Source organism: Salmo salar, chromosome 13, assembly GCF_965601325.2.
Source record: "Salmo salar chromosome 13, fSalSal1, whole genome shotgun sequence".
Classification (NCBI taxonomy): Eukaryota; Metazoa; Chordata; class Actinopteri; order Salmoniformes; family Salmonidae; genus Salmo; species Salmo salar.
In genome coordinates, this window is record NC_138303.1 from 59,406,203 (window position 1) to 59,424,870 (window position 18,668).

Here is an 18,668-nt window from a genome sequence, read left to right on the forward strand (position 1 = left end):
TGTAAGAACAATAGTACGCAAGTATAAACACCATGGGACCACGCGGCCCTTATACCGCTCAGGAAGGAGACGCATTCCGTCTCCTAGAGATGAACGTACTTTGGTGCGACATGTGCAAATCAATCCCAGAACAACAGCAAAGGACATTGTGAAGATGCTAGAGGAAACCGGTACAAAAGTATCTATATCCACAGTAAATTCCTATATCGACAAAACCTAAAAGGCCGCTCGGCAAGGTAGAAGCCACTGCTCTAAAACCGCCATAAAATAGCCAGACTACGGTTTGCAACTGCACATGGGGACAAAGATCGTACTTTTTGGAGTAATGTCCTCTGGTCTGATGAAACAAAAATAGAACTGTTTGGCCATAATGACCATCATTATGTTTGAAGGAAAAAGGGGGAGGCTTGAAAGCCGAAGAACACCGTCCCAACCGTGAAGCACGGGGGTGGCAGCGTCATGTTGTGGGGATGCTTTGCTGCAGGAGGGACTGGTGCACTTCACAAAATAGATGGCTTCATGAGGCAGGAAAATTGTGGATATATTGAAGCAACATCTCAAGACATCAGTCAGGAAGTTAAAGCTTGGTCGCAAATGGGTCTTCCAAATGGACAATGACCCCAAGCATACTTCCAAAGTTGTGGCAAAATGGCTTAAGGACAACACGGTCAAGGTATTGGAGTGGCCATCACAAAGCCCTGACCTCAATCCTACGGAAAATTTCTGTGCATAACTGAAAATGCATGTGTGAACAAGGAGTCCTACAAACCTGACTCAGTTACACCAACTCTGTCAGGAGGATTTGGCCAAAATTCACCCAACTTATTGTGGGAAGCTTGTGGAAGGCTTCACGTAACGTTTGACCCAAGTTAAACAAGTTATAGGCAATACACTCAATTAGTATTTGGTAGCATGTAAACTTCTGACCCACTGTGAATGTGATGAATGAAATAAAGGCTGAAATAAATCATTCTCTCCACTATTACAGTGGGGGGGGGGGGAAGTATTTGATCCACTGCTGATTTTTGTACGTTTGCCCACTTACAAAGAAATTATCAGTCTATAATTTTAATAGTAGGTTTATTTGAACAGTGAGAGACAGAATAACAACTAAATCCAGAAAAACGCATGTCAAAAATGTTAAATGATTTGCATTTTAATGAGGGAAATAAGTATTTGACCCCTCTGCAAAACATGACTTAGTACAAAACCCTTGTTGGCAATCAGAGGTCAGACGTTTCTTGTAGTTGGCCACTAGGTTTGCACACATCTCAGGAGGGATTTTGTCCCACTCCCCTTTGCAGACCTTCTCCAAGTCATTAAGATTTCGAGGCTGACGTTTGGCAACTCGAACCTTCAGCTCCCTCCACAGATTTTCTATGGGATTAAGGTCTGGAGACTGGCTAGGCCACTCCAGGACCTTAATGTGCTTCTTCTTGAGCCACTCCTTTGTTGCCTTGGCCGTGTGTTTTGGGTCATTTTCATGCTGGAATACCCATCTACGACCCATTTTCAATGCCCTGGCTGAGGGAAGGAGGTTCTCACCCAAGATTTGACGGTACATGGCCCCGTCCATCGTCCCTTTGATGCGGTGAAGTTGTCCTGTCCCCTTAGCAGAAAAACACCCCCAAAGCATAATTTTTCCACCTCCATATTTGACGGTGGAGATGGTGTTCTTGGGGTCATAGGCAGCATTCCTCCTCCTCCAAACACGGCGAGTTCAGTTGATGTCAAAGAGCTCCATTTTGGTCTCATCTGACCACAACACTTTCACCAGTTGTCCTCTGAATCATTCAGATGTTCATTGGCAAACTTCAGACGGGCATGTATATGTATTCTTGAGCAGGGGGACCTTGCGGGCGCTGCAGGATTTCAGTCCTTCACGGTGTAGTGTGTTACCAATTGTTTTCTTGGTGACTATGGTCCCAGCTGCCTTGAAATCATTGACAAGATCCTCCCGTGTAGTTCAGGGCTGATTCCTCACCGTTCTCATGATCATTGCAACTCCACGAGGTGAGGTCTTGCATGGAGCCCCAGGCCGAGGGATATTGACAGTTCTTTTGTGTTTCTTCCATTTGCAAATAATCACACCAAATGTTGTCACCTTCTCACCAAGCTGCTTGGCGACGGTCTTGTAGCCCATTCCAGCCTTGTGTAGGTCTACAATCTTGTCCCTGACATCCTTGGAGAGCTCTTTGGTCTTGTCCATGGTGGAGAGTTTGGAATCTGATTTGACTGATTGCTTCTGTGGACAGGTGTCTTTTTTACAGGTAACAAACTGAGATTAGGAGCACTCCATTTAAGAGTGTGCTCCTAATCTCAGCTCGTTACCTGTATAAAAGACAGCTGGGAGCCAGAAATCTTTCTGATTGAGAGGGGGTCAAATACTTATTTCCCTCCATTAAAATGCGAATCAATTTATAACATTTCTGACATGTGTTTTTCTGGATTTTTTTGTTATTCTGTCTCTCACTGTTCAAATTAATCTACCATTAAAATTATAGACTGATAATTTCTTTAAGTGGGCAAACGTACAAAATCAGCAGGGGATCAAATACTTTTTTCCCCCCCACTGTATTTTGACATTCTTAAAATAGTGGTGATCCTAAGACAAGGAATTTTTACTAAGATTAAATGAAGGGAATTGTGAAACTGAGTTTAAATGTATTTGGCTAAGGTGTATGTAGACTTCCGACTTCAACTGTATACTCAGCATGAAAAGAAAAGTCCCTTTTTCAGTACCCTGTCTTTCAAATATAATTTGTTAAAATCCAATTTAAGTTCACAGATCTTAATTGTAAAGGGTTTAAACACTGTTTCCCATGCTTGTTCAATGAACCATAAACAATTAATGAACATACACCCGTGGAACGGTCGTTAAGACACGAGTGTTCAATCGTACAGACGGTAGGCAATTAAGGTCACAGTTATGAAAACGTAGGACATTAGAGGCCTTTCTACTGACTCTGGAAAAACACCAAAAGAAAGATGCCCAGGGTCCCTGCTCATCTGCGTGAACGTGCCTTAGGCATGCTGCAAGGAGGCATGAGGACTGCAGATGTGGCCAGGGCAATAAATTGCAATGTCTGTTCTGTGAGACACCTAAGACAGCGCTACAGGGAGACAGGACGAAAAGCTGATCGTCCTCGCAGTGGCAGACCACGTGTAACAACACCTGCGCAGGATTGGTACATCCGAACATCACACCTGCGGGACAGGTACAACAACAACAAGTGCACGAGTTACACCAGGAACGCACAATCCCTCCATCAGTGCTCAGACTGTCCGCAATAGGCTGGACTGAGGGCTTGTAGGCCTGTTGTAAGGCAGGTCCTCACCAGACATCACCGGCAACGACGTCGCCTATGGGACAAACCCAGCGTTGCTGGACCAGTCAGGACTGGCAAAAAGTGCTCTTCACTGAGAATCGCGGTTTTATCTCACCAGGGGTGATGGTCGGATTTGCGTTTATCGTCGAAGGAATGAGCGTTCCACCGAGGCCAGTACTCTGGAACGGGATCGATTTGGAGGTGGAGGGTCCATCATGGTCTGGGCCGGTGTGTCACAACATCATCGGACTGAGTTTGTTGTCATTGCAGGCTATCTCAATGCTGTGCGTTACAGGGAAGACATCCTCCTCCCTCATGTGGTACCCTTCCTGCAGGCTCATCCTGACATGACCCTCCTGTATGATAATGCCACTAGCCATACTGCTCGTTCTGTGCATGATTTCCTGCAAGACAGGAATGTCAGTGTTCTGCCATGGCCAGCGAAGGGCCCGGAACTCAATCCCATTGAGCGTGTCTGGGACCTGTTAGATCAGAGGGTGAGGGCTAGGGGCATTCCCCCCCCCCAGAAACGTCTGGGAACTTGCAGGTGTCTTGGTGGAAGAGTGGGGTAACATCTCACAGCAAGAACTGGCAAATCTGGTGCAGTCCATGAGGAGGAGATGCACTGCAGTACTTACTATCTGATGTGGCCACCAGCTGCATTGACTTACTTTTGATTTTGACCCCCCCCCCCCCCCCCCCTTGTTCAGGGACACATTATTCCATCTCTGTTAGTCACATGTCTGCGGAACTTGTTCAGTTTGTCTCAGTTGTTGAATATTGTTATGTTCATACAGATATTTACACATGTTAAGTTTGCGGAAAATCTACGCAGTTGACAGTGAGAGGATGTTTTTTTGTATATCACGTACATATTACCGTTAAATTTTGGGTCACTTAGAAATGTCCTTGTTTTTGTCCATTTTAAAACATCAAATTGATCAGAAAATACAGTGTAGACATTGTTAATGTTGTAAATGACTAATGTAGCTGGAAATGGCTGATTAAAAAAAAAAAATGTAGATTTAAAAAAAAAAATTGAATATCTACATAGGTGTAGAGGCCCATTATCAGCAACCATCACTCCTGTGTTCCAATGGCACGTTGTGTTAGCTAATCCAAGTTTATCACTTTAAAAGGCTAACTGATCATTAGAAAACCCTTTTGCAATTATGTTAGCACAGCTGAAAACTGTAGTCCTGATTTAAAGAAGCAATTTAACTGGCCTTCTTTAGACTAGTTGAGTATCTAGAGTATCAGCATTTGTGGGTTTGATTACAGGCTCAAAATGGCCAGAAACAAATAACTTTCTTCTGGAACTCGGGAGTCATTCTTGTTCTGAGAAATGAAGGCTATTCCATGTGAGAAATTGCCAAGAAACTGAAGATCAAGGAAGAGTTCCTCTGTCCAGTGTCTGTTCTTTTACCCATCTTAATCTTTTTTGGTTGAGGTCGGGAGATTGTGGAGGCCAGGTCACCTGATGCAGAACTCCATCACTCTCCTTCTTTGTAGAATAACCCAGCCTGGAGGTGTGTTGGGTCATTGTCCTGTTGAAAACAAATTATAGTCCCACTAAGCCCAAACCAGATGGGATGGAGTATCGCTTCTAAATAAATCACACAGTGTCACTAGCAAAGCACCCCCAAACCATAACGCCGCCTCCTCCATGCTTCACGTTGGCTAATACACATGCGGAGATCATCCGTTCACCCACACCGCGTCTCACAAAGACACGGCAGTTGGAACTAAAAATCTCCAATTTGGACTCCAGGCCAAAGGACAGATTTCCACCGGTCTAATGTCCATTGCTCGTGTTTCTTTGCCCAAGCAGTTTCTTCTTATTGGTGTCCTTTAGTAGTAGTTTCTTTGCAGCAATTTGACCATGAATGCCTGATTCACACAGTCTCCTCTGAACTGTTGATGTTGAAATGTGTCTGTTACTTGAACTCTGTGAAGCATTTATTTGGGCTGCAATCTGAGGTGCCGTTAACTCTAATGAACTTATCCTCTGCAGCAGAGGTAACTCTGGGTCTTCCTTTCCTGTGGCGGTCCTCATGAGAGCATTCCTCATGAAGCTAGTTGAGAGAATGCCAAGAGTGTAGAAAGTTGTCATCAAGGCAAAGGGTGGCTTTTTTGATACTACATGATTTCATGTGTTATTTCATAGGTTTGATTTCTTCACTATTATTCTACAATGTAGAAAATAGTAAAAATTAAGAAAAATCCTTGAATGAGTAGGTGTGTCAAATTTTGACTGGTACTATATTTCACAGCGGTTTAGATGGTACAACGATTCTCGACATCAGGGAGGGGCTACTTTTGATGGGGTCCACATAAAAACAGAACTCACCATGAGGGCCCACAGTGGCTCGTGGGCCCCACCATTGTTGGTAATTCGACCATGCTTAATTCAAGTTTAAATAGCAGGCCACTAGACTAACTTACCGATCAAATAGAAAATGGGCTAATTGAGTGACTGCTGATACACAGCTACATTTTGAAATTGCACCTTGTTCATTCTATTATTCTTTCGCAACAGTAAATTAAGACCCTGACTGAGTTTAAAAACATTTTTAGATTTTTTTGTTGTGAAATTGGGCTGAGGGCTTAAAAAAGGGGGCCGCCAGTTACCCATCCCTGCTCTACGCTATACTTTTTTGTTTTGTCACACTGTGAAATTAGGCAAACTATTCGAATTTTAGCAACCAGGAAATGACAAAGCCCTTTCTGCATAGTGTATCTTTTAAGAAAAGTTTTCAATCGTGCCAGCCTTCTCTTAATTTCTATTCGGTGTCTGAACTGTGCATTAAGTCGTTTTTAATTCTTATTAAGTCTATTGACGCACCTGTGCGTAATACAAATGTCCCCATCAAAATCTGTCAGTTTAAGCTAGAGATCAGGTTTTTAGCATGGTCTCCATCTCAATCCGCCTATGTCGGCCTTCCGCATCTGCGGTGGAAGGTTGCCGAGCTATAGAGGTGTTTGTCAGACCATGAGACATCCCGAAAATCGGTCTTGGAACAAAAAACGCTTGTAATGTCCAAACGGTTTGGTCCAAAAACACTCAATGGAAAGGGGAGATTCATGAACACTATGGTGTTCTCCGTTTTGCTCTACGAGCCCCACAAGTGTCACTCGTCTGAAAGTAACCCATACAAAGAAATGGAGGTAGTTTTGTGCCAACAAAAATAAGGGGTTAAATGTGTCCAAAAAACTCATATCCTGAGCTTTCTCCTAGATATAGGACAGACACTTTAAAACCTTATTTTTTTGCCTGTCTTTTTTGCAATTCATGAATGTGTTGTTCAATGTGTTTCTATGGGCTATAGTATTAAATGCCAAATTCAATATCTTATCCCCACAGAAAAATATACCTAAAGGGATCCTAAAATTATAAATCAAATAACTAAATGATCCATGGTATGACCATCTTAAAATAATTCCATATGTTAGCTTAGTGTGTTAGCTCTCCCTGCCCCCAACAGCTTAGACTTTGAGGTTGACTGCACAAATAGATTGATTGCACAAATCAGTTCTGCGTGTGTGTGTATGGATGTGGGCGTGCAGACCCGCGAGCCACTGCGGCCCCTACCCCCATTAAAGTTGCCCATCCCTGATGTAAATTAATTGGCCGCCTGGCATTGGTAGAGCAGTTGATCGGACAGAACAGGAGTTGTGGTTCTGTCCTGTCTATTGTTGCATCCCAAATGGCGCCCTATTACCTATATACTATAGTGCACTACTTTTGACCAGAGCCCTATGGGCCCTGGTCAAATATAGTGCACTAAATCGGGATTAGGGTGCCATTTGGGATGTACCCTATAGCTCTGTGTTCAGGCTCGATGACCTCAGTGCCTGGGCCCTAGCCAGTTTTGGCTTGCCACTTAACTCCTGAGGTTCCTTTTGGTGAACATGTTTTCCTCATGATGGCTCACTGGCTAGGGTCATTCAGGGAGCAATAAAGAACCATGGGCCAATTGCACCAACATTGGTCACTAGATTATCGCCAAGGGATCTCTCGTTATGCCCTTACACGCGTGGAAATGTACCTATATGTACAGGGCCAAATTGAAATGTTTCTAACAGAAGAACTATAAAAAGCATGGTAGCAATTGAAAGTGACCACTGGAGATTATGGGGAAATGATCACACCAAAGGTGAGGACACAACAGTTCACTTGACGCAAGAATGAATCCAAACATTACAATGTTGATTTGATGTGCATTTTACCTTTACTGTACTTTTCACAGCATTTGTCAATAAGGAAAGCTGAAAATATGTTCAGCAACAAAAGTATATTCTTTGAAATGTGGGAGTCGGTGCAAGATAAAAAAAATATTACAAGGGTTTGAGGGAGAAGCTTCCAAGTGGTCTCACATCTCTCCAAACTGTGCCTACCATCAGACAATTACTGTTTCACGCAATCCAAAAACGGTCCATTATAAATCGCAATCTGGGTCAGGTGGGAATCCTTTGAAAGCTTATTCTATTGCTGACATGGCTTGCTACAGTAAGTTATAAAATACGATTTTACAGTGTTGGGCTTTCGAAGGCACTTCAGACAAACCGACTGTAATTTTGGTGCACATAGAATGGAGTCATGAGTGCATTCAAGTGTGTGTTCCATGGCAAATTTTCTTCACAATACGACAAACGGGCTCATTGTGTTCAGGACAACCCAGGGTATAACGCATGCCGTCATTGTAACTGTGGATCAAACATGGCGATCATAAACATTGATACTGTAAATTACATGAGTTTTCAAATATGGAAATGTGAAGTTCACATTTGGGACTCATGGGTGTGTGGTTTGCTTGTATGACATCAAAGCTGTATTTATTATAATCCTCAACGTCTCAACTTTCTGAAACACGTTGAACACACTCGGATAACAGATATGAAAAGGTAGCTTAATTAGCAGAAGGGGATCTTTTTGTGGTGCGCAGTGCTCAAGTTTATAACTGCTGACAGTCAAAACCATACAGTGTAGTGGAGAACCTGAACTCAGTATAGCGTGTTACTGTACAGCCACTGTGATCCAATTTAGGCGCTTATCAATGACGAACTCTGCCATTTTCAACTCGTATACGGAATGACACGTGCTTTGAGTGGAAAGGGCTACACCATCATTACGTGCTAAAATCAACCACACATCTGATCTCAATTACAACAATCATCCGCCACTGATTTTACCGCTCCATAACGCGGATGTCATTAGCTTTAATCCGGATTACATTTTTCAAGATGATTTCGTCCTCTGGTGGGTATTATCATTGGAACATTTTGATCTTCCGGTTTATGTATTTGGCCAATCATTCTGTACAACTGAAATAAGGTATTTCATTTACTCGTTTATCACAGCAAATCTGCTATGGCAATGTAGCCTACCCTGCACATTTTATGAATGGGAAAGATCATGGTGTTGGATAAAAAATGTTTGTTTACTATTTATGTAATCCATTAATGGTTTAATTGTCTGAATCGGATATGTCCATTTCTTATCAAGAGGGGAAATATAAATATTCCTGAACTGTAAGCTACACATTTGACATTTGAAACTAACTTGTGATTGTGTTGTATTTTGAATCAAATTATATTGTATTCTAATATTGTGCAGACAGCGGAGATTATTTATTTGTAGAATGTGATAACAGTCATTAATGAACCTGTATCATTTCTTACAGTGCTACATTAATTAGGCAGTGGGCCCACTGTGGCATATTGTACTTTATTGAAGAAACAATGTCTGTCACACATGTTGCTGCAATCCATATAACTTTAATGAATTAATATAAAGTTGGTCTTCAATAACTTTATTTTCGCAAAGTTATAATCATTGTAATTAACAGGCTACATTTCCAGTCAAATAATTTTATTTCAGTTGTAATATGTCACATTCTTCTCTTATCTTTTTCATATTTATATTTCGTTGTTCCTGATAGAATGTTTTCTCCACTAGGGTGGGAGTAGTAAACGCAGACTATTGCCATTTCCACTGTCTAGTATCAAGCCGGCTTGACACCGTAACAGCGTCAGATCAGCTGGTCTTCTAGTTTTATTTCCCCATCTTTTTTTTCATTGCAGCCAGAGTTATTTTAGCTTGGAGCTCTGTGTAATCTCCTGGTAGTAGTGTTGAGAAATCCAGCTTCCGCATCTCTGTTGCAATCGGGCCCGTATGTTTAATCAGACCAACAAGACATGCCCCTAAATACAGCTGGCTAGATGTTAAACACAGCACCTGAAGTAACTGATATCTCAACACTGTTTAGAGTTACTCTTGTGTGGTCTATGGCAACGTTGGTACAGCCAAAGTTTATCGCCTGTCTGCTTTTTGTCTCTCTTCCATGGACATCTGTCTAAGCAGTTAGACCTGTCCAGTAAAAATGTTGGCTATGCTGTGAGGAAGGAAGTGTAACCTGTGTGAGAGTGATGGGTGTTGTGGAAGCTGCTTCTGGTCAAATCTGTAACCTGACTAACCTCTTGACCTATGAACTCTTTCAGGCTCACCTCCCCTTCGCTGTGGTGGGGAGCATCGAGGAGGTCAAAGTGGGGAACAAAACGGTGCGGGCCAGGCAGTATCCCTGGGGAGTAGTGCAAGGTGAGTACCTCTCCTTCTGTACCACTTTGCTTCTTTCCATTTCAGGAGAGAACCACTGCTCAGGAAGTCAGTCCCTGGTGTCTTTGGAAAATGGCAGAGACCGATGAATGCACTATTGGTAGTATTACTACATGGACACTGCTACATCTATTGGGAGTATTACTACAGGGACACTGCTACATTGTTTGCTTTGTTTGCAGACGTTAGCTGTGGTCGACAGGGATGGCTAAACGCTGTAATTTGATCTTGTCACTGAGCACTGTTGTGAGAATATTTGAACCCAGCTGGGAGTTTGATTCAGAACGCTCTCTCCATTATCCTGTGCCTGTTGTTTCCATTCCACAATCCTTCAAGGACTGTGGTTTAGGTTTATTTATAAAGCCTGCCTCATAGGTTAGAGTGTAGGAGAGGATTTCCATCAGTCAATAGGGTGATAAATAATAGGCTAGATAGAAAATGATTAAGTCAGGGGTTCCCAAACTTTTTGGGCCAGTGACCCCATTTTGATACACAAAAATGTCTGACCCCCACCATCTGTTAAAAAAAACAAAGTGCTGTAAACAACTGCCAGTTTTTGCTTTTTGAATTGGGGCTATGACGGCCTATTACAAATCAGTCTGACAGTACTTTTGAACGCATTTCAAATCTGAAGGAAGTACGGTTTGAAGTGACTGAAATACATCAGAAAGGTATTGGGAAGTTCAGAAGATCATCAGGCAATCATTTTGTATTATCTTCTGTCTAGAAAAGAACATCATTGCTGTTATTTTTCCCCTCGTCTGATTTGGTGCCTGGTCTTGTCCACTCTGTTCTAATGAGTCCTGCGTGGCTTGTGGGCATTGTAGAGGGAGACAGAAGACTCATATACGTGTTCCTGAGAGTCTTATCTTTCAGTGAATGGGTCATAAAAAAAACTATTTTGAAATTGTTTGGGAAACTGGATTAAGTGACTCATATTGTGTTCACTTGATTTGAATCTCCCTCGCTTATAGCAGCAACTGTCTCAATCAAAACAGGTTTCCTATGTCATAAATGGGCTATGATAAATGAGAAACATAAAGTCTTGTGGGGGGGGTGGGGAATATTTTGAGGGCTTTTTTTAATCTCACCTCAGGATATATCTCTTGTTATCTTTGAACCCCAGACAACTATGACAGATGGCAGACGCTGGTATTTCTTCCCTCCCAAATATTTCTGTGCAGAGTGTGTAATGTGTTTCTCCCCTGCCCTGGCAAGTCTGGGTTTCCCGGGGTCAGCAAATTGCACCCCGGATCTCAGCGGGGAGAGTTTACCAGTGTTGTTGTTAGATGCCAGATGTCAGCCATTTTCTTCCCCATTTCTCTTCTCCGAAGACTTCAAAGTGGAGGTCATTTGTCTGTGTATGTAATTTCTCTCATAAAGTATTTTCACGTTTTCTGTATACTGAAGGTGTAGAGACTTTCATGTCGAAAGCAATCATGTTCCACACTAAACGCTGTGCTAATTGGCACTTTTTTTTACCACATCCTTACATCCAGCACAGCGCTCACAGCTGGGGTTGATACAGTATTTATTTCCACTATATCCTGCAGTATACCACTGTAGCCATGGAGTCCATGACCTTCCTCTGGGCAAATCCTCCCCCACTTATGTCACTGTGAAAAGCAGGAAAGGCTTCCTGCTCCAGTCCTCACACGATTGGATGCCTGAGAACTCTTTGACTCTGAGAGATAGTGGACCATAAAAAAAGGACAAAGTCCAGAGGTTTTCTAATTAATGTACACTACTCTTTTGCCAAATATCCCCAAGTTTTCCCCTCAATCGTACTGTGCTTTCCTCAGCTGATGTGATGCTACTCCTACTCTGAGAGGAGAGTGATCTTACAGCACCTAGTTTATCATGAATCAATTGCAGGAGCCTCACAACGTGGACCCATTGAACTTGTATATCATTCATGTAGATTCATTGACCGTGGTTGAGGGTGGTGCCTGTGACCTCAGATGTTAGTAACATAGTCTCGTTGACATTGCATTGTCTCTGCTGTCCCGTCCAGTGGAGAACGAGAGCCACTGTGACTTTGTGAAGCTGCGTGAGATGCTGATCAGGGTGAACATGGAGGATCTGAGGGAGCAGACTCACACTCGCCACTACGAGCTCTACCGCCGCTGCAAACTGGAGGAGATGGGATTCAAAGATACAGACCCTGACTGTCAGCCGTTCAGGTGAGGCAGCAAGGCTGATCACAGAACACACAAACACTGAAATGAATAGTTTAGTCATATGTTATAGGAAAGCAGACCAATGAATCCCAGAGTTCAGCATGTAAAGATGCGCTGTGAGTGATTTTTAAAAACTGTAATTCCTTTGTGAGTTAGTCCAAGCTGTAGTTAGTCTGATATGTAGTAAGCCACTTCTTTGTTTGTCCTGTCCACAGCCTCCAGGAGACCTACGAAGCCAAGAGGAAAGAGTTCATGGGAGACCTGCAGAAGAAGGAGGAGGAGATGAGACAGATGTTTGTTAACAAAGTGAAGGAGACTGAGGCAGAGCTGAAAGAGAAGGAGAGAGAGGTGAGGGTGTGGCTGCTGGCTGGGAAAGAGGAGGAAGGTGGGGAGGTGAAGGAAATTAGTTTGAGTTCTTATGGAGGATTCAGTTGTTGCACATACAGTACCTGTCAAAAGTTTGGACACCTACTCATTCAAGTGTTTTTCTTAATTTATTGAAGACATCACAACTATGAAATAACACATGGAATCATGTAGTAACCAATAAAGTGTTATTTTATTTTAGATTCTTCAAAGTAGCCACCCTTTGTCTTGATGACAGCTTTGAACACTCATTGGCATTCTCTCAACTAGCTTTTGCTTTTCCAACAGTCTTGAAGGAGTTCCCACATATATGCTGAGCACTTGTTGGCTGCTTTTCCTTCACTCTGCAGTCCAACTCATCAATTGGGTTGATGTCGGATGATTGTGGATGCCAGGTCATCTGATGCAGCACAATCACTCTCCTTTTTGGTCAAATAGCCCTTACACAGCCTGGAGGTGTGTTGGGTCATTGTCCTGTTGAAAAATAAATTATAGTCCTATTAAGCGCAAACCAGATGGGATGGCAGCGGTAGCCATGCTGGTTAAGTGTGCCTTGAATTCTAAATAAACCACATAGAGTGTCACCAGCAAAGCACCCCCACACCATAACACCACCACCTCCATGCTTCACGGTGTGAACTACACATGCGGAGATCATCCGTTCACCTTCTCTGAGTCTCAAAGACACGGCGATTGGAACCTAAAATTTAAAATTTGGACTCATCAGACCAAAGGACAGATTTCCACCGGTCTAATGTACATTGCTTGTGTTTCTTCGCCCAAGCAAGTCTCTTTTTATGGGTGTCCTTTAGTAGTGGTTTCTTTGCAGCAATTAGACAATGAAGGCCTGATTCACAGTTGATTTTGAGATGTCTGTTACTTGAACTCTTTGAAGCATTTATTTAGGCTGCAATTTCTGAGGCAGGTAACTCTAATGAACTTATCCTCTGCAGCAGAGGTAACTCTGGGTCTTCTTTTCCTGTGGCGGTCATCATGAGAGCCAGTTTTATCATAGCGCTTGATGGTTTTAGCAACTGCACTTGAATAAACTTTAAAAGTTATTTAAATTTTCCGCATTGACAGACCTTTCATGTCTGGAAAGAAATTACACAAATTAACTTTTAACAAGGCACACATGTTAATTGAAATGCATTCCAGGTGACTACCTCATGAAGCTGGTTTAGAGAATGCCAAGAGGGTGCAAATCTGTCAAGGCAAAGGGTGGCTACTTTGAAGAATCTCAAATGTAAAATATAGTTTCACATTTTATTTGTCACATACACATGGTTAGCAGATGTTAATGCGAGTGTAGTGAAATGCTTGTGCTTCTAGTTCCGACAATGGAGTAATATCCAACGAGTAATCTAACCTAACAATTTCACAACAATTACCTTATACACACAAGTGTAAAGGAATGAATAAGAATATGTACATAAAAAAAATATATGAATGAGTGATGGTATAGAACGGCATAGGCAAGATGCAGTGGATGGTATAGAGTACAGTATATACATATGAGTAATGTAGGATATGTAAACATATAAAAGTGGCATTGTTTAAAGTGGCTAGTGATACATTACATCAAGATGGCAAGATGCAGTAGATGGTATAGAGTACATTATATACATATGAGATGAGTAATGTAGGATATGTAAACATATAAAAGTGGCATTGTTTAAAGTGGCTAGTGATACATTTATTACACACATTTTTCCATTATTAAAGTGGCTGGAGTTGAGTCAGTATGTTGGCAGCAGCCACTCAATGCTAGTGATGGTTGTTTAACCTGTTAGGGCTAGGGGGCAGTATTGACACGGCTGGATAAAAAACGTACCCGATTTAATCTGGTTACTACTCCTGCCCAGTAACTAGAATATGCATATAATTATTGGCTTTGGATAGAAAACACCCTAAAGTTTCTAAAACTGTTTGAATGGTGTCTGTGAGTATAACATAACTCAAATGGCAGGTCAAAACCTGAGAAGATTCTGTACAGGAAGTACCCTGCCTGACCATTTCTTGGCCTTCTTTGTCATCTCTATCCATTACAAAGGATCTCTGCTGTTACTTGACACTTCCTACGGCTCACATGGTCTCTCAGAAGGCGGCAAAGAGCTGAATCGTGGCTTTGCAGGCTCTGGCTGAAAAAAAGTAGCGCGTTTGGGTAGTGGCTGGTTACAGTACTGTGAGACTCAGGCGCGTTCCCGAATGCTTTGTTTTCTTTCCTCTGTTTACCTAAACGGAGATTCCCGGTCGGAATATTATCGCTTTTTTTACGAGAAAAATGGCATAAAAATGGATTTTAAACAGCGGTTGACATGCTTCGAAGTACGGTAATGGAATATTTAGAATTTTTTTGTCACGAATTGCGCCATGCTCGTAACCCTGATTTACCATTTCGGATAGTGTCTGGAACGCACGAACAAAACGCCGCTATTTGGATATAACGATGGATTATTTTGGACCAAACCAACATTTGTTATTGAAGTAGCAGTCCTGGGAGTGCATTCTGACGAAGACAACAAAGGTAATCAAACTTTTGTAATAGTAAATCTGACTTTGGTGAAGGCTAAACTTGCTGGGTGTCTAAATAGCTAGCCCTGTGATGCCGGGCTATCTACTGAGAATATTGCAAAATGTGCTTTCACCGAAAAGCTATTTTAAAATCGGACACCTCGATTGCACAAAGGAGTTCTGTATCTATAATTCTTAAAATAATTGATGTTTTTTTGTGAACGTTTATCGTGAGTAATTTAGTAAATTGTTAGTAAATTCCCCGGAAGTTTGCGGGTTCTGAACGTCACGTGCTAATGTAAAAAGCTGGTTTTTGATATAAATATGAACTTGATTGAACAAAACATGCATGTATTGTATAACATAATGTCCTAGGTGTGTCATCTGATGAAGATCATCAAAGGTTAGTGCTGCATTTAGCTGTCTTCTGGGTTTTTGTGACATTATATGCAAGCTTGAAAAATGGGTTTCTGATTATTTCTGGCTGGGTACTCTGCTGACATAATCTAATGTTTTGCTTTCGTTGTAAAGCCTTTTTGAAATCGGACAGTGTGGTTAGATTAACGAGAGTCTTGTCTTTAAAATGCTGTAAAATAGTCATATGTTTGAGAAATTGAAGTAATAGCATTTCTAAGGTATTTGAAAATCGCGCCACGGGATTCAACTGGCTGTTGCGTAGGTGGGACGAATTCGTCCCGCCTAGCCCAGAGAGGTTAACAGTCTGATGGCCTAGAGATAGAAGCTGTTTTTTCAGTCTCTCGGTCCCTGCTTTGATGCACCTGTACTGACCTCGCCTTCTGGATGATAGCGGGGTGAACAGGCAGTGGCTCGGGTGGTTGTTGTCCTTGATGATCTTTTTGGCTTTCCTGTGACATCGGGTGGTGTAGGTGTCCTGGAGGGCAGGTAGTTTGCCCCCGGTGATGCGTTGTGCAGACCTCACTACCCTCTGGAGAGCCTTACTGTTATGGGCGGAGCAGTTACTGTACCAGGCGGTGATACATCCCGACAGGATGCTCTCGATTGTGCATCTGTAAAAGTTTGTGTGTTTTTGGTGACAAGCCGAATTTCTTCAGCCTCCTGAGGTTGAAGAGGCGCTGCTGCACCTTCTTCACCATGCTGTCTGTGTGGTTGGACCATTTCAGTTTGTGTGATGTGTACGCCGAGGAACTTAAATTTCTACTCTCTCCGCTACTGTCCCGTCGATGTGGATAGGGGGGTGCTCCCTCTGCTGTTTCCTGAAGTCCACGATCATCTCCTTTGTTTTATTGACATTGAGTGTAAGGTTATTTTCCTGACACCATACTCCGAGGGCCCTCACCTCCTCCCTGTAGGCCGTCTCGTCGTTGTTGGTAATCAAGCCTACCACTGTAGTGTCATCTGCAAACTTGATCATTGAGTTGGAGGTGTGCATGGCCATGCAGTCGAGGGTGAACAGGGACAGGAGAGGGCTGAGAACGCACACTTGTGGGGCCCCAGTGTTGAGGATCAGCGGGGTGGAGATGTTACCTACCCTCACCACCTGGGGGTGGCCTGTCAGGAAGTCCAGGACCCAGTTGCACAGGGCAGGGTCGAGACCCAGGGTCTCGAGCTTGATGACGAGTTTGGAGGGTACTATGGTGTTAACCTCTATGGGCTAGGTGGGACACTTGCGTCCCACCTACTCAACAGCCAGTGTAATCCCGTGGCACGTTATTCAAATACCTCAAATGCAAAAACTTCAATTTTTCTAACATATGACTATTTTAAAGACAAGACTCTCGTTAATCTAACCACACTGTCCGATTTCAAAAAGGCTTTACAACGAAAGCAAAACATTAGATTATGTCAGCAGAGTACCCAGCCAGAAATAATCAGACACCCATTTTTCAAGCTAGCATATAATGTCACATAAACCCAAACCACAGCTAAATGCAGCACTAACCTTTGATCTTCATCAGATGACAACCCTAGGACATTGTTATACAATACATGCATGTTTTGTTCAATCAAGTTCATATTTATATCAAAAAACAGCTTTTTACATTAGCATGTGACTAGCATGTGACTAGCATTCCCACCGAACACTGCCGCTGAATTTACTAAATTACTCACGATAAACGTTCACAAAAAAACATAACAATTATTTTAAGAATTATAGATACAGAACTCCTCTATGCACTCGATATGTCCGATTTTAAAATAGCTTTTCGGTGAAAGCACATTTTGCAATATTCTCAGTAGATAGCCCGGCATCACAGGGCTAGCTATTTAGACACCCAGCAAGTTTAGCCTTCACCAAACTCCGATTTACTATTAGAAAAGTTTGATTACCTTTGTTCTTCGTCAGAATGCACTCCCAGGACTGCTACTTCAATAACAAATGTTGGTTTGGTCCCAAATAATCCATTGTTATATCCAAACAGCAGTGTCTTGAACGCGCGAACAAAACGCCATCTGAAAGGGTAAATAAGGGTGGCGAGCATGGCGCATTCCGTGACACAAAATGTCTAAATATTCCATTACCGTACTTCGAAGCATGTCAACCGCTGTTTAAAATCTATTTTTATGCAATTTTTCTCGTAAAAAAGCGATACTATTCCGACCGGGAAAGCCTGTATACGTACAAAGAGAGAGAAAATAAATACATCTCGTGCCCTCGTGCACGAGCGTGAGTCTCAGAGTACTCTGACCAGCCACTATCCAAACGCGATAATGTGTTGCAGCCAGAGACTGCCTCGATATCATTCAGCTTTTTCCCGGGTTCTGAGAGCCTATGGGAGCCGTAGAAAATGTCATGTTACGGCAAAGATCCTCAGTCTTCAATAAAAAGAGCCAAGATGAACAACAACTTGTCAGAGAGGGCGCTTCCTGTTTGGAATCTTCTCAGGTTTTTGCCTGCCATATGAGTTCTGTTATACTCACAGACACCATTCAAACAGTTTTAGAAACTTTAGGGTGTTTTCTATCCAAAGCCAATAATTATATGCATATTCTAGTTACTGGGCAGGAGTAGTAACCAGATTAAATCGCGTACGTTTTTTATCCGGCCGTGTCAATACTGCCCCCTAGCCCTAACAGGTTAAATGCTGAGCTGTAGTCGATGAACAGCGTTCTCACATAGGTATTTCTCTTGTCCAGATGGGTTAGGGCAGTGTGATTGTGTCGTTTGTGGACCTATTGGTGTGGGTCTAGGGTGTCAGGTAGGGTGGTATGGTCCTTGACTAGTCTCTCAAAGCACTTCATGATGAAGGAAGCGAGTGCTACGGGGCGGTAGTCATTTAGCTCAGTTACCTTAGCTTTCTTGGGAACAGGAACAATGGTGGCCCTCTTGAAGCATGTGGGAACAGCAGACTGGGATAAGGATTGATTGAATATGTCCGTAAACACACCAGCCAGCTGGTCTGCGCATGCTCTGAGGACGCGGCCGGGGATGCCATCTGGGCCTGCAGCCTTGTGAGGGTTGACACGTTTAAATGTTTTGCTCACGTCGGCTGCAGTGAAGGAGAGCCCGCAGGTTTTGGTAGCTGGCCCTGTCAGTGGCACTGTATTGTCCTCAAAGCGAGCAAAGAAGTTGTTTAGTCTGTCTGGGAGCAAGATATCCTGGTCCACGACGGGGCTGGTTTTCCTTTTATAGTCCGTGATTGACTGTAGACCCTGCCACATACCTCTCGTGTCTGAGCTGTT

General features: G+C 42.8%; 1 protein-coding gene across 1 annotated transcript in view; it reads left to right on the forward strand.

Annotated features, from left to right (window-relative positions):
• LOC106567502 (septin-8-A) overlaps positions 1-18,668 on the forward strand; it is a 42,934-nt gene that overhangs the window by 16,238 nt on the left and 8,028 nt on the right. Inside the window, exons 6-8 of the mRNA XM_014136807.3 lie at positions 9,831-9,927; positions 11,960-12,128; positions 12,341-12,473. Coding sequence (XP_013992282.1) covers positions 9,831-9,927; positions 11,960-12,128; positions 12,341-12,473 — 399 coding nt within the window. The remainder of the gene's footprint in view (positions 1-9,830; positions 9,928-11,959; positions 12,129-12,340; positions 12,474-18,668) is intronic.